This window comes from Gymnoscopelus braueri (assembly GCF_963280865.1).
Source record: "Gymnoscopelus braueri genome assembly, chromosome: 2".
NCBI classification, from domain to species: Eukaryota; Metazoa; Chordata; class Actinopteri; order Myctophiformes; family Myctophidae; genus Gymnoscopelus; species Gymnoscopelus braueri.
Window position 1 is genome coordinate 34971971 of NC_137604.1, and position 21560 is coordinate 34993530.

Genomic DNA, 21560 nt, shown 5'->3' on the forward strand with positions numbered 1-21560 from the left:
AAAATACTTATTTTCTATCAATTACACACCCCATGAAGCATTGAATTCATGGAGATTTCTTTGTTTTAATGCATTCCTAAGCCATTAATTTGATGACTGGCGGGCGGTGGAGTCTCCTGTAATAGTTTCCTCACTGTCCTGTCTCACCCCCAAAAGTCATATTGTGACTTTATACCAAACGTCAACATGTGACTTGAAGGGGGGCAAAAAAGTCACATGTTGTCTTTTGGGGAATATATCATTTAGGATTCTGTCCTTGGCCTATAGGGACATGACTCGGACGGCTTCGGAACATATTCGGCACGGCTACTCGCTCGCCTAAGCTCGCTCGGCGGGGCCTCCCGTGGACCGTTTTCGGTCCAACAAACCGAGTGCGGAAGTCCCAAAAAGTCAACGTGTGCCTTATCCCCCCCTTCAAGTCACATGTTGATGTGGTTTGGTCAATAAGTCACAATAAAACTTTTGGGGGTGAGACAGTGTTGGCAGAGAATGTTAGAGGGGCAGGGGCTAAAAGGGCACTTTTGGCCCTGCATGCTGCATTCAAATGCTTCATTCACGGTCTGGAGATAGGCAGTGTTGCAATGCTGATTTGGTATGTGGTTGCACTCTATTTTAATGATGTGACGCGCACGTCGCTTAACACCTAGACTACAGGTCACACAATGGACAATTGATTTGCATCTAGGCTCATTCATTCCTATTTTTCATCCTAATTCATGCTGGTGTGACAACCGGCGGTTGGCAGCCTTTGTTAACTTTGTTGAGGTGTGAATTTAAAGTTGTTTTTAAATCTATGCATGTGCCTGTGCGATGATCTCTATGTGTGCACGTGTCTGTGCGATGATCTCTATGTGTGCACGTGTCTGCTCCTACTGACGATGACCTGGTCATTGAATTATTGGCTTAGGAATGCAAAAAAAAACTAAAAAAATCTCCATGAATTCAAGGCTTCATGGGGTGTGTAATTGATAGAAGGTAAGACATTTTTGGGGTGAACTACTCCTTTAACCATGACGGTATTCTGGGAATTTGTCATTGAAACATTTTCCAACTGTCATAACTGTTGGAAAAGAGTTAAAAGAGCTATCCGTCGGCGTAGGCAGTTGAACTTAATTTGTAGACGTGTGTATAGTTTCAATGTACAGATTATTGTTTTTTTTAATATATTAATCTGTTTAGACTGATGATAGGTTCTTGGTTTACCTACGATCCTAGATGGCTATTTCTATACATTAATGTATTGCCTTGTGTTTTCCTTGGAGCAGAGGTTCTTCCTTGGCCTACTGGGAGTGTGCATGCAAAGTTTCACGCCAATTGGTCCAACGGTGCCGGAGACACGTACACACAGTCACACACACGGACGGATGGACAGGGGCGAAAACATAGTCTCTGGCCTTAGGCCGTACGGCCTTGGGCCATCCGGCATGGCTGAGACAATAACATAAACAAGTGAAGTAACCAATACAGATCTGAATAGCTCAGTATACTGTAAGTAATCAAAAAGGGATACAAAGAAATCTCTATGGAAAAAAATTTATGGGTTTTCTATCTGTGGCACCACAAAATGGCCGCCACTGCTACGCCCTATATGCTGTTCACGATGACCCAATGGAAGCTGGAAGGTATTATGTTTGTCGGACATGGGAGGTGCGTTCGTGGTACAGTATGTTAATGTACAATTCATGGTACACATGCTGCTGAGTTTGCATGTAAGCCAAGGTCACTCTGAGTCTGCTGTATTCTAAAGAGGGTTATATCGGGATATAATTATCCAGAGTTAGACTTCAACTCCTAGAGCACTGTGTGACACTGTGTGTGTGTGTGTGTGTGTGTGTGTGTGTGTGTGTGTGTGTGTGTGTGTGTGTGTGTGTGTGTGTGTGTGTGTGCGTGTGCGCGTGCGTGCGTGTGTTATCCTGTGTTAACAGAGCATGGCACATAAATAATAATGTGTTTTGGACCACTTTGCAAATATTAAGGCCGCAAGCCATAACTTATTTTGTTAATAATGTTATTTTGACCAATCTCTATGATAGATTATGTTAACACAATATAACTAACACAACTGCAGTGGTTAGTTGGTTTATTCAAAACGACATTTTGGCACTGGCGAGGGGGGCCGGGGTTCGAATCCCAGGTAGGACATTAAAGTTTCAGATTGCAGGTTTAACTGTTCCAGCAGTGGAGCTGCTGTGTGGCAGACAGTATAAGACTGTGCTTGTGTGAATGTGTGTAACTGCAGTAGGCTATGACTGTGAAGCAGGGTGGTTGCTACCCTGCATAAAAGTACAAAACTTATGTTGGTGTGGAAGAACAGAGAGTTCAAATGTTGGTCCTGCTCAGAACAAACCGATTGAAAAAATAATTCAGTTTTTAAGCCCACTCAGGATCACTCTATTAATGCTCTTAATGTTAACTATCCTTAGTTAGCTGTCCTTTATAAAGTGCTGAAATTCAATGACATTTTCAATGCTATACAGTTTGTCTTACTATTATGTTAAATAGGCTATACAAAACGTTCGCCAGCCAGAGCAAACGTGTTTCGAACCCTAGAGTGATGACACATTGCCAAATAACCCTGCTATCTCTGGTTCCTCAGGCAGTGTAGGCTACTTTATCTTCACCCCTTGAGGATCAACAGCATATGGGCTACCAATGTGACGGACAAATTAGGCCAAGGCTCCCCACGAAAATACCCCTAATAGTAGCAAATACACACACACACACACACACACACACACACACACACACACACACACACACACACACACACACACACACACACACACACACACACACACACACAGACACACACACATACACACACACACACACACACACGCACGTACGTACGCACACACACACACACACACACACACACACACACACACACACACACAATGAGTGTGCACGCAGACACACACACACACACACGCACACACACACACACACACACACACACACACACACACACACACACACACACACACACACACAGTCACACACACACACACACACACACACACACACACACACACACACACACACACACACACACACACAGTCACACACACACACACACACACACACACACACACACACACACACACACACACCCACACACACACGTACGCACACACACACACGCACACACACACACACACACACACACACACACACACACACGTGGTGTAAAATTTACAGTATATATATTTTTGTACAATTTTGTATAGTACAATGTTTTTACAGAACCAAGGGTACCTATTAACATCACAACAAATATGGGAGCTTTGAGTGGCCAAGATACTGAATCAAAAAATATTCTAATTGTACCATAATCACAACAACACTGATTTACACTTCTCTAAAAGCTTCATAAGGTGTTGAATCTGGTCTATCAGATGGTGATTGGTGATAGACCATCTCATGAGTTAGCCTGGTAAACCCCCCTCCCTCCGGAAACAAAATGTGTGTCGTGAGTCAGGTTACTCATGAGTGTGTAGACACAATAGATCCAACATGTCAACAAGTCTCTTAGTGTTTTGTCAATTAAAGGTCTGAAGTTGACTGCAATCCTTTTATTTCTGTGAAATCTATTATTATGATACATTTTTACTAGTAGTTGTCTATTTTTAAATACATGATAGGCTAGATAACTTGGCATCATTGGATTATTGGATTAGTATACTTTTCTTACCTATGAATAAAAATGAAATATATATGGGCCAGAGTAAGGTGGCCGAGTGAGAGTGAGGTGGCCGTGGTCCTGCCTATATATGGGCGTATTGGGGTTGTTTATGGTGATTTCAGAGTGACATGGCCGTAGTCCGCCCGCCCGCCCCGCCCTCCCATTAGCCAATCTATATATATAGAAAGATTTCTGTTGTTGATGCTTCCCTGTTAGGCAAAACATCCTTTCACTGCTTGTTGAAGAGGAATAAAGTTCAGCAAATAGGCCCACTGAAAGAATAATAAAGAAACTATTTATTTTCAGTTTGGAAGATGCCCAAAACCCATACCAAATTTACATATTGTTGATTTTCAGTTATGTTGTAATGATAAGCAAGAATGGGAACATTTTATAATCTTTGTTCCTTACCATATTTTGTAAGATAACACTGCAATCCGCCAAACGACATATTTCCTCCAAAACATTATTCCAAACTGAACTGTTTAAAATCTCAGAAATAGTATGATAATGCTATGCTACTAGCGTGCATTTCATCTATCAAAATGTTTTATGTCATTGTTATGTAACGACAGAATGACATATTGCATATATGCTGTACGGTAGAATTCTTATATAATTTATCGTGGCCTTCTGCCAGATTCAGCTGATAGACTGATCTATCTGATCCGTTAGGATTTGATAGTAGATAATAAGATGGCACATTTCCTTACAGCTTTGCCTAAGCTCGGGATTCACGAGGAAAGAAGCGTCATCAATGAATGACCTTTGAAGAAAGAAAGAATATAAAATGCTATACATTTGTACGTGTATATACGTGTATGTAACATAAAAACTGTAAAATAAAGTTGCAAAAAAAATTAAAAATAAAGAAAGAAAACAAATTGACAGGCAAGAGACGACATTTATTTGCTCTTCTATATATCAATCTTTCACATGACATGAGCCAAATGGACATGTACTATGCATAGAAACACAACAGATTAATATGAACATAGCAGGATGATTATTTTCCCAGATATAACGAACAAATCTATTGACAAATGGACCAAAAAGTCGTTTTGGTGCAGGAATATCCATGTCACAAGATTAAATGTCATGGCATTGCACTTTGCTATTTTGCCCTGATGGGGCATATCTGCCTTCAGAGTGCAGCATTGTAAGGCCTAAGCACTTGGTAGACGGACTTCATTTGTTTTTCACTGCCAACTTCCGCTTAAAGCTGCTAAGAGTATCTCTCAACAGATAGGCCTGAGGGATTAGTCTTTACAATCTGCCATTCACTGATCCTCGAATACTGTACATACTGTCTGGGTTCTCTTCTCTGAAATAAGCTTTCAGTGTGTGTGATGTGTGAGTGTGATTTTATGACATGGATTGGTAGTGGATGAGAAAAAGACTGTTTAGGAGTAGGTTGTTTTCTTAGAAGGTTTTTGGGAACTGGCAGCATGAAGACACATTGTGTAAACACATTCACTCTAACGATATCAGGACTTTTCCTTTTCCGCTGTACACTTGTTATCAAGGAAAGAATAATCCCTCTCCACTGCCCATAGCACAGCTTCCACATAAGGTCATAGGTCAGTGTTTTCTTGGAAAACGGGCGCCCCTATTTCTCGTCTTTGTTAAAAAAATTACTTGCATCCAAATGTACCTTCAAAATGTGTTTATTTTGCTGTCTTGATGCTTTATGTTTAGTGTAAAACAAGCTACACAATAAACTTGCCTTGCCCTGGAAAGCTTGGAATTATGTTGAATGAAAAGTATGTACGCATCTCAGCAAAGAGTAATGCTCATGACACCAAAAACACACACACACACACAAGAATCTAGTCAATGGATACAGTAGTACAGTTAGATTAAGGTTTAATTACAAAGCGACTACATTCAGATTTGGGCAGTCATTCAATACAAAATGATGGTGAATAGACAACTACAGTACTGTAAAGTTGTTTATCATAGAATGCCAAAGCTCATCATTGAAATTAGAGTCAACGACAACTTCACATTTCAGGACCCTAGTCGTATAATAGACTTTGTTTCATCAGAGCATTATTTTGTATCATTCGGGGAGGGTGAATTCTGTCAGAGGACACTTGTCTCATAATACATCATTGTCAAATTGTGATAACAGCCATCGGCACATATTAAAACGTGCGTCATAGCTAATTTCACAGCAATACATTAATGAGAAATATCTAGAAGTAGCATAACAGAAAAAGTAAAGCCTCTTATTAAACAGCATTTTTAAACCAAAGCCGTTGGAACACTTACACATGGACAAACAAGTATAACAAAATAAAACAATTAAATTATTACTCAGATCATTCTGTATCTAATAGACAAAGTGGGGACAAAACGGCCCAAGAAATCTTACCAGAATGGTCATGTGAAGAACAAAATGACTCTTGAACAGAATCGTCATAAATATCAAGGGAATGAAACATGGAAATGTTACTGGGTTCCTGTGTAAATCCTCTTTCTGTCTTGAAACTTCTCCTTTAGAAAGATTCACTTCACATGGAAGTGTTACTGGAGGATTCAACATCAAGTGAGAACTTGAGCTTTGTCTCAGCCCTTAGTTTAGTTGTAGAGATGTCATCTGGTCCCTATGTTAGTACAGGAATGTCTCTCTTCTAACGTATTCCTCGTCTTGCATACTTTAGTTTGGTCCCAGCATGGAGACTTTCTATGTTGAGCTGGACACGGCCAGTTTCTTCAGATGGTCCATGAAGACCTGGAGGCTGACGTCGTCCGTCAGGATTGGGGCTCCTGTCTCCTACAGAAACAGATGAAGCCAGGAAGAAAAGGGGTAAGATCAATGACCCGATTATCCAAAAACATTGAATATCTGAAAAGACATCATCTCTTCAAAACCACACAGCCAGTCCCACTACAGTTTAGTCCTCCCATTTTTTAAAGATTGAATGGGTTGAAGGACTGATATTATGAGAGTATATAATTCCTACGGATGAAACCAATCCAATTTTGTCCACTCATTGCCGAGATTGGCTTATCCATGGCTTATCCAGGACTTTGCCATTGTCAGAAGGGCACTGATCAAGGGGGTGGCATCATACAGTGGTGGCTACAGCTTAGCTCCTCTTTAATTTGAAACATTTATATATTTTCAGATTCTAGATGGTACCACATTATAATGATTATTAGTGAGGACCAATTATACGAAGATGGGTTGAAAATGGGTGACGTCGTCTTTTAACTAGGGTCCCCCAAAGGTCTATCCTTGGCCCCCTCGTTTTTCCCCTCTACACCAAATCTCTCTCTCCGAAAATCACCAATCTACAAGCTCACAATGCAAGATGACGTCTTGTGAGCTTGTAGGTCTGTAATTTCCGCCTGTTCACCGCAGAAAATGGATGCTAGGGTTCATGTGGTTAAAAAGCTTAAGCCCCAAATGGCAGATGTCTCGTGCATCGCATATATGGTGTACCATACCTGTCCCCAGGCGTAGAGGTTGTTGTGAGTCTGTGAGGGGTTGACTTTGGACAGCAGGAAACGGGCCTGTGAGCCGCCGTGCTCCGTATCGATGTAGCGTGGCATGGGGAAGCGTGTCTGTAGGATCTCCTGGGCGTCATCCAGCGGCGCCTGCAGCAGCTGTTTGAAGTTCTCGTATTCGGCCAATTCCTGATATCCTGCCTTACGCCACTGGGCAATCGTCTACAAAGAAGAAGGAGAAGAGTGTGAGATTTGGTCAATCTCTCAGTTAACCTCTGATACACATGAAAGAACCTCCTTTCACAACATGTGTTAGCATTTCTGAGATTTGATGTGTTATCTATCTAAACAAAGTGAGTCACTGTCGTGGCAAAGGGTGTGTATTGACACTGAAAGTGGGGTCCAGGAACCCTCAGAGTTCCTGGGGGGGGGTTCCAAATGGACCTTACAGGTCTGTAACTCTTGAGTGTATACAAATGAAATCAAATGGACCCGTATGGGACCCTTATTTGGTTCCATTTGTATACTCTCAGAGTTATGGGGGTCCTTGAAATCAAATAAAAAGTTTGAGAACTACTGGACTACACCAAGGTGTTGAGTCTCACCTCTCCGTGGAAGATGACCAGCTGGAAGAAGGTGTCCATGAGGAGGATTTTGTCTGGCAGGATGCTGCTGCTGTCCAGGAGCACAGGCTGTGGAGAATGGACAAACGTCACACAGGTCAATGCTCACGTTCACAATGAGACACCGACAGAGCCAATTTGAACTAACCGCCTATTTTTGACAAATGTTCGCCTGTTATGACTGGTCCAAAATATTCAGATTCAGATTTAACAATTAACCTTCTAAATAAGTGTCTATAGCCCGTTATAGGCCACACCTCGGTAAATACCTTGAGGAAGTTACCATGTCTAAGACAACTTGAATGCAGCGTTGGCGGTACCTTAAAACAGCCCTAACAGGTTTGCCAGTACACAATAAAAGTGAGTGATAAAACCCTATACTTTATTGACCCGGGTCCCCTGGGGGTCAATACTTGGTCCCCTCCTTTTTCATCAACACTGAATTATTCGCCCAAAACAAACAACCTTACAACGTGTAACGAGTTGTGAGCTTGTAGATTACATTACATTACAGTCAATTTAGCAGACGCTTTTATCCAAAGCGACTTACAATAATGCATTCAACATAGGTCGGGAACGAAACTACTAATCACCAGAAGTTTTAAGTGCATTCTCTTTTAAAACAAGCATACAAGTAAAAACAAGTATACCTAGTGCTGAGGTAAAAGTGCAATATATCAGCTACCTACTTTTTTAAACAGATGAGACAAACAGGAAAATCAAATGAGCAAGAGCTAAAGCAAATACGTGTATCAAATAAACAAGATCCAATAAAGCAATAAAACAAGAGCTCGTACAACTAGTTAACAACAAGTAGGCAATCTGCTATTTTCGCGGACTGTTCGCCTACAGTATTATGACAGACACAGAATAGGGATGCTAGGGTTCATGTGGTTAATTTAACTATTGGAGTGTAACTCTCTCAGTGTCAAGTTAACACACAGGATTTGACAGCATAGAGTTCAGAGGTTCTGCAGTGGTGTTGATCTAGGTATGAGACTGACCTCTGGTGGCCCATAGAAGGAGTAAGAGTAGAGGATGGGCTGGACCATGATTAGAGACTGCGTGAGATCCTCACGGACAAAGTGGTGCCTGTAGTAAGATGATTCATCTGGACTGTTGTTGAACACCTGCAGGAATGGCGACCGCCGCAAGTGGAACATGAACTGCCGGAAGGGAGGAGATAAAGAGAGGGGGAAGCAAACTAGTTATGACGCATCCAATGAGTTATCGAGATGCTATGTTTTAGACATTTTCGAACAAGCCAGCATCAATGTGTTAGTTAACTTGGGAAAAAAGATGATTATTGTTGCCATGCTGGATAGAGGTGAGATTTAATTAGATTCAACTCTGTAATTCATCTCCCATAATGGTTTGATGAGTATATAATCCCATGATGGCCCACTAGGTGGCAGACTTACCTGTGGGTACAGGGACAGAGACTCTGACAGTTTGAAGGATGTCGGATCGTCCTTGTTGAACTGGCCAAACTTTTGACACTGTAACCAAGGAAGAGAACAAACCTCAGAACACTGAACAGCATACCTCTAATAATACAGCCTGGCATGTGAAAGAGCTACACTAGATCAACAAGAGGAATGAGGCTACATTCTGCACTATTCATACTGTACATTCCAGACAACTCCCAGGGTGCATTGTTCTCATTTTTCTTCCATTACATTGGCCTCTTTCGTCAGCGGTTTGGGACTGTCACTCACCAAGCGGATGAGCTGTCTGTCAAGCCAGCGCAGGACATCTGGCCCCTCCTCCGATTCTGCCCTGAAGACGCCCAGGCGAGCCATGAGCACGGCAGACGCCTCCTGGTCGAATGACGTCTCAATGTGCTGGATCTGTGTCTGGGCATCCGCCCAACTGGTGGGAGGGACAGAAAGAGAGGCACGTCAGCAAGGGAAGGGGTGGTGAAACCAGAGAAGGGCAGGTGAGAGTGGAAGGTGTAAGAATGACGCATGTGGGTGGGGCTTTAAATGTCTTTGTGCCACAATGGAATTTAGTGCAAACGTCCTTTTTCAACAAGGCCAATATTGACTCTGGTATTCACTGGCAGAGAACTCTACTGGCAGAGAACTCTCTACTGCTAGTAATAGATTTTGTTTTTGCTTGACACGTCATACATGTAGCCTTTATCAGAAGTCTATATTTGGGTTCTATGGCTTTTGCTTTTTTTGTGCTGTGGTGAGCAACACACAATGTTCTTCCACGGGCCACAGCTTCACATATTCTGGCCTTTTGGGGGCCTATTTTTGCTTACTATATATATATATATACACACACACACACACACACACACACACACACACACACACACACACACACACACACACACACACACACACACACACACACACACACACACACACACACACACACACACACACACACACACACACACACACTAGTGGATAACAGTAAGAACTTATTTTATCTTAATTGATCTAGCTGGTAATAACATATTGCACCAATTTGAACTAACATGTTATCTGAGAATATTAAAGCCAATGGTTTATTAAATTTAGCCTGTAATGAAACCTTCCCCTTGCTAACAGAGCTCAGACTTACTTCCTGGCGATGGTGCTGACTCGGACTCTTCTCTGAGTGCTGGAGTGCTGGTACTGGGTCACAAATTGGATCGCCCCTCTGCCACCCTGGGGGACGGGTGCATTGTGCTGCAACACACACCACAATGGAGACAGTCAGTAAGAATGCTCACAATCAGCTCTTTTACCCTCCCACTCTCAGTATGCTTCTAACAAAATGATCTGGGTTCAGGATTACATGGATACTGTTTTCTCCCATTATCTAGAATGATTCAGTGGTATGATGCAACTTTTTATGTAAACATCTTCTTCAAATTTGACCTTTATATAGGTGGGTGAAATGAGATACAAAATCTCTTTTACGAGGGAGCACTGTTCGGGGTAGCAGCAGTACAAAAAGTTACAACTTATAAAACATATAAAGATTTACATAAAAACAGTGCATTTAACATAATTGCAATTAGGCATGATGCTTTTGTCAACCAGATAATAGATAACTGGATTTTGTGATAAAATGGAGAAAGAATTACCACTTGAAGTGCATGAGAACTTCTCAGACGAGCTTACAAGATAAACCTATAAAGTAAGTATATTTTTGTGTGCGTTACCTGATTCACTACTTCAAAATACATGGCTAAAGTAGTGGAAGAGTCGAGACCGCATATTTTCCACTGGCTGGTCCCACCAACACCCATCTCCTACACAAAGCAGTGAGACAGATGGTGATAAATATCAGTGAGTACAGTCCATCAATTGTAAGAACGACGGAATTTGAATGTCAGTGATTTTCCTCCATAACAATGACTCACATTCTCTGAAATGCAGGGACCCTTAGAGTTTAGTGACACACACGGTCCAATGGCCCCACACACCTTCAGCTCCCTTGATGTCTACATGCAAACACACATACACAAGAAGTCACGACAACAATTGTAAGTATTACATAATACATTTATAAAATAAGTACTACTGAATGCTATTAAATCAGTTACTCCAAGTATGACTGCTAATCAAGTATCAATTCGCCATGGTGAATGAGATTGACAAAACATAGTACTACTAATCCACGATGAGCATGTCTATAATTCAATATGGCTCCATTATAGGGCAGTGCAATTAACCGATAATATATCGAAACAGATATTTAGAACCAGTCTTGCTCATGACTTGTTCTTGCTCATGTTGGTTAATTGAATAATTAAGAGGATTTCGAAATAATCATGATAGTGACTGAAAACACTGGATCCATTCCCCCCTCCCTCACCTTAACCTCCAATGTGGCTCCGAAGGCCATGCGGAACTCTCCATTGTAGTCCTTACTGAAGACGCGCTGGAAGGTCTGCTTGAAGAGGGAGGTGTTGAAGGAGTCACCCATTACAATGTGGCCCCTGAGAACAGCACAACAACATATTTACTTTAGGAAGCTCACTTACTTACTCACTCACACACAAAGAACCCAAAGCCACAAAGCTTATGTTTCTAAAAGACGGCTATGTGAAAAGGTGATGAATTTGACAGGCTCTTTGACAACTTATGTCACAGGCTCGCCACTTATGTCACATGTTCGCCACTTATGTCACAGGCGCGCCTCTTATGTCACAGGATCGCCACTTACGTCACTACGCCTATTATAGGTACAATATATTATTTTCAATATTTTAACATTTCCTGCCTGGACCATCTGTAATTATCACTGGTTGAGAAACAGTGTTGTAGTGGACTGACTGACCCAGTAAAGTTTGATAAGCACTTCATCTCCAGCAGTCCGGTCTGGTCCAGAGCACAGGCGTAGATATCAATACAGTGGCCGTTCACAGAAGAGCGGTTCGACAGGGCTTCGTAGTACTGAACATCACAGAAAAAACACACATACTCAGGAAAATTGTTGTGGAAAGTTGTGATGTTAGTATTACGGTACTATAATATCGGATAATTTAAGACATGCATCGACCTAAATGTACGGGTATGTATGGGTAGAGAAAACACAAACAAAAAAACATTTACAAATACAGAATTACGGTTCACAACTATAATGTCATGTAATGTTGTAATTTCCTAGCGAAGGAAGTTGATCCATACACAATGTGGTTTCAAGACAGAAATCCACAAATAAAAACACATTTTAAATGTGTATAAGAATGTGTCACTCATTCTCTCACCTTGGTAGCTTTCTTCAGGTGGCGAGCATTGTCCTTCGTGATGTCATGCCACGAGCGGATGGGGGTCTTCAACTCATCTCCCACCACCATTCCTGGGCCCTGGCTGGGGGGGCCGCCAGTAAACAGCATCACACGGGCCCCTGTGTTGGGATACGTACCCTGGGGAGAGAGTGAGACAAAAGTAGGCTTAAGTTCAAGATCTCTGTTTGTCTCCCCATCACTAACAGAGCTGGTCAATAATCATCGTAATGAAACCTAATGGACACATGTGTCAGATTTAGGGGGTCACAACTTTCAGGAGAAAGATTAGGAAGATAATTAAGACAGCCAACCACTATTTAAGAAGATTATTTTTACTCCAATGAAAATCAAATTTCCTCCTGAAATTAATCTGTAATTATAGAGGCCATCCCAATATAAACAGCCAAAAGATTAGTTTAGAATTAGTTTGCATTTGCAAAATGAGCCAGAGTATTTTAAATTCAATTAACAAATAGAGTAGCACCTCATGATGCAAGCTAAATGAACTTGAGAGCCAGGAATACATGAAATCTAAATCTGATGAATAATTCATAGTTAAAAAAAAGTATCATACACATTAACATCTTTAGTATTAATTATACTCCTAAGAGAGTGGTTCCATTTATACACTTTTCAGAGTTAAATTAACATCATCATTTTACTGACTCAGTGGGAGATACAAAATAACGAGTGAAAGCAATTCCAGTGATAAGTTTGCTACGGTTTTGCTATTGTCAGTGCATATTCTGCTGACATTATCTTGATAATAAATGCTCAGATCTTACAAAGACACGTTCATAGGATACTCAATATCTTAGATTTCTTACTCACTAATGACATGCTTCTACATTATCTTTGAATGAAGATGAATCACTGTCATGGAGGTATATCCAGTTTCATCACTTCCTCTACTAGGTCATGGCATAGAAACACAATGACCTGCATTGCGATGTAATCCAATGCACGTCCCCATAAAGGGTTAGATGAGAAATGAAATGCTATGAATGGATGCGATTATCCAGGTCAACTTAGATGGCACAGTGAGATGGTACTTTATTGTCCTCCAATAAAATTGTACAAAACACAAGATTGAAGCTATTAATACGCTACGTCTAAGCAAAGCAGGCCAGCCTATCGGTTATAGCATTACATACAAACTATGCTGTTTATCATCACACAACACAGAATTCTAAGAAACAGTCGGAATATCAGGTAAGTAGCCTATGAGCTGATTTTTTACATATCAGCAATGCATAAGAAACATTGGCTTCGGTTAAGATAATTATGCACCGTTGCAGCCACTCGTCAGATGACAATTTCGGAGTAGGCGTGCAAAAGTTAGTTAGTGTAAAAATGTTTTTGTCTGACTGTGTGCACGGGCCATTAGTCAAACATATTACTGGGAAACTCATAGCCGATAGTCAGGTCCCATCAGCAGTTTAGAGACCATAGAACTGTAGGAACATCCTGACACTTTTGTGTACTGACAACAAGCACCTAGACAATCTTAAGTGACACGTCACCCTTGTGTTGTACTGTAGATAAGAACCGTACCTAATAACCACAGGGTGAAACATTGGATTCCAACACCATGCAACAGCTGTTCTGTCGTTGTCATTTTGCCATTCAATTGTGGAAAATTCTCTTAAAACAACTGGCTGGAAAAAGACAGTAGCTGAAAGTCTGCATAAACGGTAGCAAAATCTGCTAAGTCTCCATGTACTTTATGTCTTCACTAAAGGGCAGACTTGATGTCACCCATTCAGAATATGTGACAAAGTCCAAGTGCAGGAGTCTGGGAAAGGCCAGACATTTTGGACAGAGCCGTGTCATGTTACACAGTAAATAAATACCTCAGTGTTGATTTAACTATGAGATTGTACTCTCACTGTTAAATGTAGGATTTGTACGTGTACCTTTTTCAACAACTACTTTGATAGTTGTGAGAACAAGGTCACAACAAAAGAGGGTGGGGTGGGAGTTGATCTGTGATAATACCCACTCAATGCAAAGTAACAATGAATAAAGAGCCGGTGAGCTGCCTGGGATTTATTTGTATGTTGACAAAATCTGATCATCCAAAAGTACATTTACATGAAATGGATTTAGTATGGCCACAGAAAAATAGGCAACAGGAAACTGGGTTCACATTGCTTTTATGGCTGGTTTATATACAAACGAATCATTGATCAAGTGAAAGTTTTGCTGAGATCGCCCAGATTCCAATCCAAAGCAGTTAAATGATGGAAGGCCCTAATTTTATTCTAATCAAGACTGATCGGCCATAAGAGCAAGGCGACGAGAGTGATCTATTATGTAAGTGCTTGGTTTAGCAGAAGATAAAGGGATATGGGGGAGGAAGAGAGACAAGAGGAGAAAGGACAGTAGGCAAAATGGAAACCAGCTGAGCTTTGAACTGACAAAGCACAACATGTACTAGAGCAACAAAAATCCCTCAGGAGATAGCATTATCAGGATTATTATGTGTTATTACATTTGCGTGTGTGTGTGTCTTCCTGTAGCTAAATATGTGGCATGATCATCACTGTGGAATAGGCAAAATTCAGGTTAGTACTAAATAATTAAATGAAAGTGTCTATGCATGTACAAAGTCTACAATGTCTATGCGTTAGTGAGCTAGTATGCATGTGAACGGTACAGTATACATTCCTCAGCTGTAGACATGTGATTGTGTATGTGTTTGTGTGCGTGAAAGAGACAGATGACATGTGTAGTAGGCTAGTACCTCCAGCAGGCCCACAGCAACAGACAGAGCCACACCAGTGGAACGAAGAGGCCTTTTGCCCTGAGGGACTGGCCAGGGGTCTCTCTGGAGCTCCCCTAGCAGGTCTGTCAGGTTCATGTCCACTCGGTGGACAGGCTGTAAGAACCTACACACAGAAACATGCACGTAACTCGTTAAGACAGGATAACTGCTACAGATGATGTACGTGCTGGCCAAAAGATTGTCATTGTAGAAATAGTCATTCAATATTCTCTAGTGTTAAAGTGCCAGTATTCCATACTTGCAAGTAGCTGCGGCCTCTTGAGGTGCAACAGGACGGCCTTGCTGTCCCGACGCGGCAGGCTTCATTAAACCCAGCATCTCCTAAACACACAAACAAGTATTACAAAACATCAAAACATTACAGCTTACTGAGAATGGCTACATCAGTTTGATTATAATGTTGATTGAGATTTTAAGCTACAAATAAGCAGCAATGATACTGGTAAACAAATTTATGAAAACACAAATTGTTCTATTTGACCCCACGGTAATTTGAACTTTATTGTATCCCGTTAGGACAATAAAGTACCATCTAACTGTGCCATCTAAGTTGACCTGGATCATCACATCCATTCATAGCATTTCATTTCTCTCCTAACGTGCAGACTCCCTCCACGGGGACTCCCGTGCGATGGATTACATTTCATTGCAGCTCATTGTGTTTCTATGCTATGACCTAGATGTGATCCTAGATGATAGATCAACGCATTGTCAGTAACCTGGATGGAGATCTTTATGGGTAGACACATAACAATGATCTCGTATTTATAAAGCATACCGTGGGATCAAGTTTAACCGTGTCTCAGCCTTGATTCTCCGTGTCTGTACCTGTTTACCAGATCGAATGTACATGCTCTACTTTACTTTTTGAAAGCATCTACTAAAATTCCCTTTCATCGTCATACTGTTACCATAGTTGGCAATGGCATATAGTACATAGTAGGGCTGGGCAATTAACCAAAATATATATTATATATATTACATTTTTTTCTTATATATCAAGGAATTAACATGAAAAAACTTCTAATAAATGTGTTATATTTGACTAAATCGATTAGTCTGTTTAACCACTTAACCCTGCATTCTACTTCGGTGTACAATGGTGGCATACAAAAATAGTGAAAATAGCCGATCTACAAGTTCACAGCGCGCTGCGATGCAACACCAAAAATAGTGATGTTGTGTCTTCACTCCCTCCCCCCTCAATTCCCCACTCGCTTTCCCTAATTCACCCACCTGGATCTGTTTAGCAGTGAGCTCCTTGGTGCCCCTGAAAACGTAGCTCTTCGCGATGCCCTCGCAGCTGAGCTCATGGACCTGGACCATGCGTCCAAAGGTGATGAGGCCCACCAGGGCATTGGGCGGCAGCAGGCTCAGGGACATCTGGAGGGATTCCCTGAGAGCCTGGAGATCCTCTTCTTCCAAACAGGTGTCCACCACATACAGGAAGACCAACGGAGTGGACGGCCCACGCTGTCAACAATTTGGAAGGGGCAGAATGTTTTTTAGACTATGGCTGAATGGTGTTCCCAATGTATGACTTTTGACTTGCAGCCCAAGTCCAAACATCAACAGTTAAGGCCTTATACACACCGGGGGCATGACAAATAAACAATACGAAAAATAAACAATACGAAAATGTTAATTATGTTGCTTTGTCGCATTATATTCACGTTTTTTGTGAATGTACTCATGACAAAGTTTGAAAAATTAACGCACAGAACTTAACCATCCTAGAAGTGTCTAACCTGATACAGCTGCTAAAACCATGTGACTGCCCCTGAGGAATTGTGGCTGATATACAAATATGATTCTTATATGTCCATAAGTGACACTCCTTAACATCTCTATACCATACATAGTTGTATCACATTAATACACTACTTCCTCAGGAGTCTATTTCATCAATCAATTTCATACAGTATGTGTAGTATACTTTGTGTATGAAATGTGCTGTACAATTAAACTTGTCTGTCATAGCCTTGCTTAAAGGCATGTCGAAAGAGGCATGATGGTGTTGGTAGGAATTAATGTCACATATCTTATAGAGTCTAGATCGATAGATATGTCTGCAACATGACAACTGAAAATATTACATGGCAATGTGTGTACCTGCTGTCATTTTCTGAGAATGCTTTAGGGAAGAAGATGCTCCACTTGAGTTTAATGATTTATCTGCTGTACGTAATACCATTCAACTACAACTTGAAGGGACCAGGGTTCTACCTCCTGAGTCACTTCCCGCCAATAACAACGGTCAGCATTGGAACTCAACAGGATGATATCATAAGGATATTTTCCAGCTCAAAGTTGATTGGACAGCATGATAGCATGCACACATGCATGGCAAAAAATACTCTGTGTCAACAAAGTTCAACAAAGTAGAGTGATGTTTCAATGAGCACCAGGGTGAGATAAATCCCTTGGACGTTTAGTGACCATAAATGTAGTAAAAGCTTGCATCAGAGAAAATGGATTAACCTATGCACAGCATGTGTCCAGTACATACAATCTCTTTACTCGTGGTCAAGATTAGAGTGCAGTCATATAGGACATGTTTACCTGTACTATGTACTCAATGGTAGAGAACTGAGGCATAAGTTCAGCTGGCTGGTTCACATCTGATATTCCTGCATATGACGGTGGGAACTGGAGGGAAGAGAAATAAAGAATGACATATAAACAAAAGATTATAGGCCTATTACACAAACGTTACAGGTCTTGTGCCTTCATAAATCACACATGGTGGTACCTACAGTATATATTAGACTATTCACTACTTACTGGGTTTCTTTGGAAGCAGAAGTTACACGCCCATATCTTGGCTCTGTAGTCGACTTGACTGTATAAGAGGACAAAATCAGAAAGTGAGTACTCAAGAGACCAAATGCCAGCAGCATAATTATTATTATGCTAGTATAGGTATAGGTGTGTCTGCAGTGTGCAGTCAAAATTAGCCGAGGGCTCCAGCTGCGCCTACAAAAGTCTACTCTTGGAGCGCTGGCTCAGATGTCATATTCCTGAAGGTGTGCTATACCACACCTAAAGGTTATTGCACCTCAGCAATTTTTAGATGAGTCACTGACAAACATTTGGGCAGATGATGCACTGAAACTGCATACTGTCCATCTCTAACCCTTATGTTTATATTTACTTAACACAAAGAGGCAATACCACAAAACAACATACGTAGCAGCAAGCCACTAGACAGTTGCACAGATTTTTACCCATGTCACAATGAATGCAAGTGACGTTTTTCGTCACCTCGAGAACCGATGAATAAGACACCCATCGTTTAAAAGGAGATATCTACTCATAAAACAAGAAGATGGAAGAAAATAATATTTTTCAGGACAGTAGGCAGGCTAGTTTAACCAAAAACATTGGGGGAGAATCCAGCATATCAAGAGATATTCAACAATTAATTTCAGGTCATTCGTCTTACCCCCTTATGTTAACTAGCTGATAGAATGCTTATAAGCTACTGAAAATATTTGAGTGTGAGAAATATTTTGGGCTGCAGGCTCAGCTAACATTTATTCTCATGAATCCATTAATCTGTTTTTGAATATTGAATTAAATTATGAGATTCCTAATCATTTATACTACAACAGTATGGTAAAATTAATGGAATGCTCATCAAAAGTTATCTGAACAAACAGACATCTTTAAATTGCTTAACATGCTTACAGAGCAGTCAAAAACCTACAGTAAGAAGAGCTTTTCATTTCATTCAACAAAGACAAGCTTCACATTTTGGTGAAGTTGTAAATAACACATATTAGAGTTGTTATATGCTACATCTCTAAGTTGATTACGGAATATGCTTATTCAATTAATCGATTAATACAATCCACCCAGTGAAAATCTATTTTCAATCAACTCACCATAGTGGGTTGAGCACAGCCTTGCAGTTGGCTCGGCTGCAGAGGACCGGTTCGTACTGGACCGGGGGCAAGTCAGGCCTTTCCTTCAGGGGGGTGAAGAGGCAGGAGACTGGGACCACCAGCCTGGTGGCTTCCAGGCGGCTGGAGGGCCAGAGGTTCCAGCTGAACCTCACCCCATCCCTGTCCTCGTTTTGTTGGATGAACTCCTGGTAGGTCGCCATTGCCAAGCTTCGGGAGAACAAATAATAAAGAATCCAGAGGTAAATAAGTAGTCGAACGCTCTATATTAAAATTGTGTGAAGAATAATAGATCGTCCAAGAGCACGGTGGTAAACTTCTTGCGCAAATCAAAGTTTAGCACAAGAGCACACACAACCTGTGTGTCGTAACAGGTTGAGTGCTCTTTCCTACTCCGTTGAAGGCTATTTTACAGTCTGAAAGGAGACTCTGCCTTCTACTGTATATACTGTTGTACAGGCTTTGTTTCCTTTGTGTCCATGCTTAGGTCAAATAGGACGTACGTAGGAGAAAGGATGACGCTTAAGTATGTCATCAAAAACCTGATCAGCATGTTTTGATATACGAGCGTAGAGGAATCCTTACATTTTTTGGTAACAGGATATTTATAGGTTAAATTTTTTGGTAACAGGATATTTATAGGTCACACCTTTGAGAACAGGTGTGACAACAATACAGTATATTTCACCCTCCCCCAGGATGCAAGCCACTCTTCAGTAAATAAAGTGCTTAGTATGCAGGATATTGGAGGCAAGGCTTTGTGAAATAGGCTATCTTACAATATTTCAAATATTGTATTTGATATAAGCATAAACAATGTCAAGAGATAAATAGAACACACACACACATAAATCCACAAATGACACAATATGGTGAAATGTTATTTTCTCTAAGAAACATTAACTATTATGTGTTACATTAAATTATACCCATTGTAACTAAGAAATCGTTCCCACTTTCTGTGTTAAAAGTAAATGGATGGATGTTCCGAGCATTTTTTGTTGTTTATTTGGATCCCCATTAGCTACTACCTTAGCAGCAGCAACTCTTCCTGGGGTCCACACAGAAATAACATTACATGAAAACATTTTACATACAGTATCCACTGTATGTAAAGTATCCACAGTATCCACTGTTTCCTAGGGCATTGTGGGCATAACTTCCTGTAGATTTGATCCCTGATCAAATCGACAGGAAGTGATGCCCACAATGCCCTAGGAAACTCGTGGACAAGAAAACAGTTTAAAAACTTAAAATACAACCAAATGTAAAAAAAAAAAGATTAACAATCTTGATTATATAGTGTAGTAAATCATTGCATAAATATAACATCTTAATGATACCTCAACAACCATGCTTACAATTTCAGGTTTACGAATACAGATATACTAGAAACATTAAACAGTGTGCCGTAATCAAAAAGCAGATTCCATGAGAGACTTCTTTAATTTCAGATTTACTTGTTGCCTGTATGAGTTGTGTAATGGAAGACTATGCAGCTCTTTCACTGGTCTACACATTACTGTGTGTTGCATTGAATTCGTTTTTGAGATGGGAAGTGTAAATGTGGGGTAACTATGCACCATTTTATCAGTTGGGGGGTTTAAGGGGAAACACTAATGGAAATCCCCCCGCTGCAGTATCGATTGGTGAAAATAGCTATGTAAAATAGGCTATGGTGGAAGATCCAAATGCATTATGCAAGTCGAAAGCGAAAATGCGACTGGCCTAGTTTCTAGTCGGTGGGGCGTAGAGATAACGGATAGGATATATAGTTCTTACCTTATGTTATGTAGTTTGATGATCGTAGATCCAAATAAAGAGTATACAAAAATATATACTATTTAAACCAAATTACATGAACATTTGGCTGTTCAGCGGCAGATGGGGCCTACAGAGAGGACAGACAGAAGACTGTGGGGCTGGTCCCAAGAACAACCGGTTCCTGTTGTACTTCGCTAGAATGACGTGTTACTACACATCAGTGTTGCCAGGTTTTGTGAGAGAAATAAGCAACAACCAGGTCTAGGAAAACAAGCCCAAAAGAAGCAACATAAGCACTTTAAAAAACTCTTGGAATAAAATGAGGAATATTTGGATTTAAAAAAGAAAAAACATTCTATCAACACAAATGCTACAAAACACTTATGAAAATATTTGAGAACCACTGGTTTAAAAAAAACATAAATAAATAAAGTACAAAAAATAAGCAAGTACACTTTAGAAACAAGCCCAAAAAACTGCAACCCGCAACTACCAATTTCTACAAGCAACTTTAAAGAAGAATAAGCCCATAGTCGCTTATAATAAACCAACATGGCAACGCTTGGTTACTACACATTCAGCGCTTTCCCATTGGCTCCTCCTG

The 21560-nt window shown here is 40.7% G+C and overlaps 1 protein-coding gene across 1 annotated transcript; it reads right to left on the bottom strand.

Annotated features, from left to right (window-relative positions):
• Positions 1 to 5534: 5534 nt before the first annotated feature.
• sec23b (SEC23 homolog B, coat complex II component) lies at positions 5535 to 21134 on the bottom strand. The gene is made up of 19 exons (XM_080456715.1): positions 20975 to 21134; positions 19175 to 19402; positions 18072 to 18129; positions 17850 to 17936; positions 16524 to 16760; positions 15526 to 15608; positions 15246 to 15390; positions 12479 to 12637; positions 12049 to 12164; positions 11584 to 11707; positions 11129 to 11209; positions 10928 to 11017; positions 10342 to 10448; positions 9483 to 9636; positions 9186 to 9263; positions 8769 to 8930; positions 7747 to 7833; positions 7142 to 7363; positions 5535 to 6464 (listed from the first exon to the last, which is right to left on the bottom strand). Exons 2-19 carry the CDS (start codon positions 19393 to 19395, stop codon positions 6375 to 6377), a joined length of 2301 nt encoding a protein of 766 aa, XP_080312841.1. The 5' UTR covers positions 19396 to 19402; positions 20975 to 21134; the 3' UTR covers positions 5535 to 6374.
• Positions 21135 to 21560: the final 426 nt, after the last annotated feature.

Excerpts from the sequence above, each read along its gene's own strand:
- sec23b (XM_080456715.1), bottom strand. The coding sequence starts at position 19,395 with ATGGCGACCTACCAGGAGTTCATCCAACAAAACGAGGACAGGGATGGG. Across the intron at positions 15,391-15,525 it reads GAGGCCGCAGCTACTTGCAA|GTTCTTACAGCCTGTCCACC; the intron begins GTATGGAATACT and ends TTCTGTGTGTAG. Across the intron at positions 6,465-7,141 it reads ACCTCTACGCCTGGGGACAG|GAGACAGGAGCCCCAATCCT; the intron begins GTATGGTACACC and ends CTGTTTCTGTAG.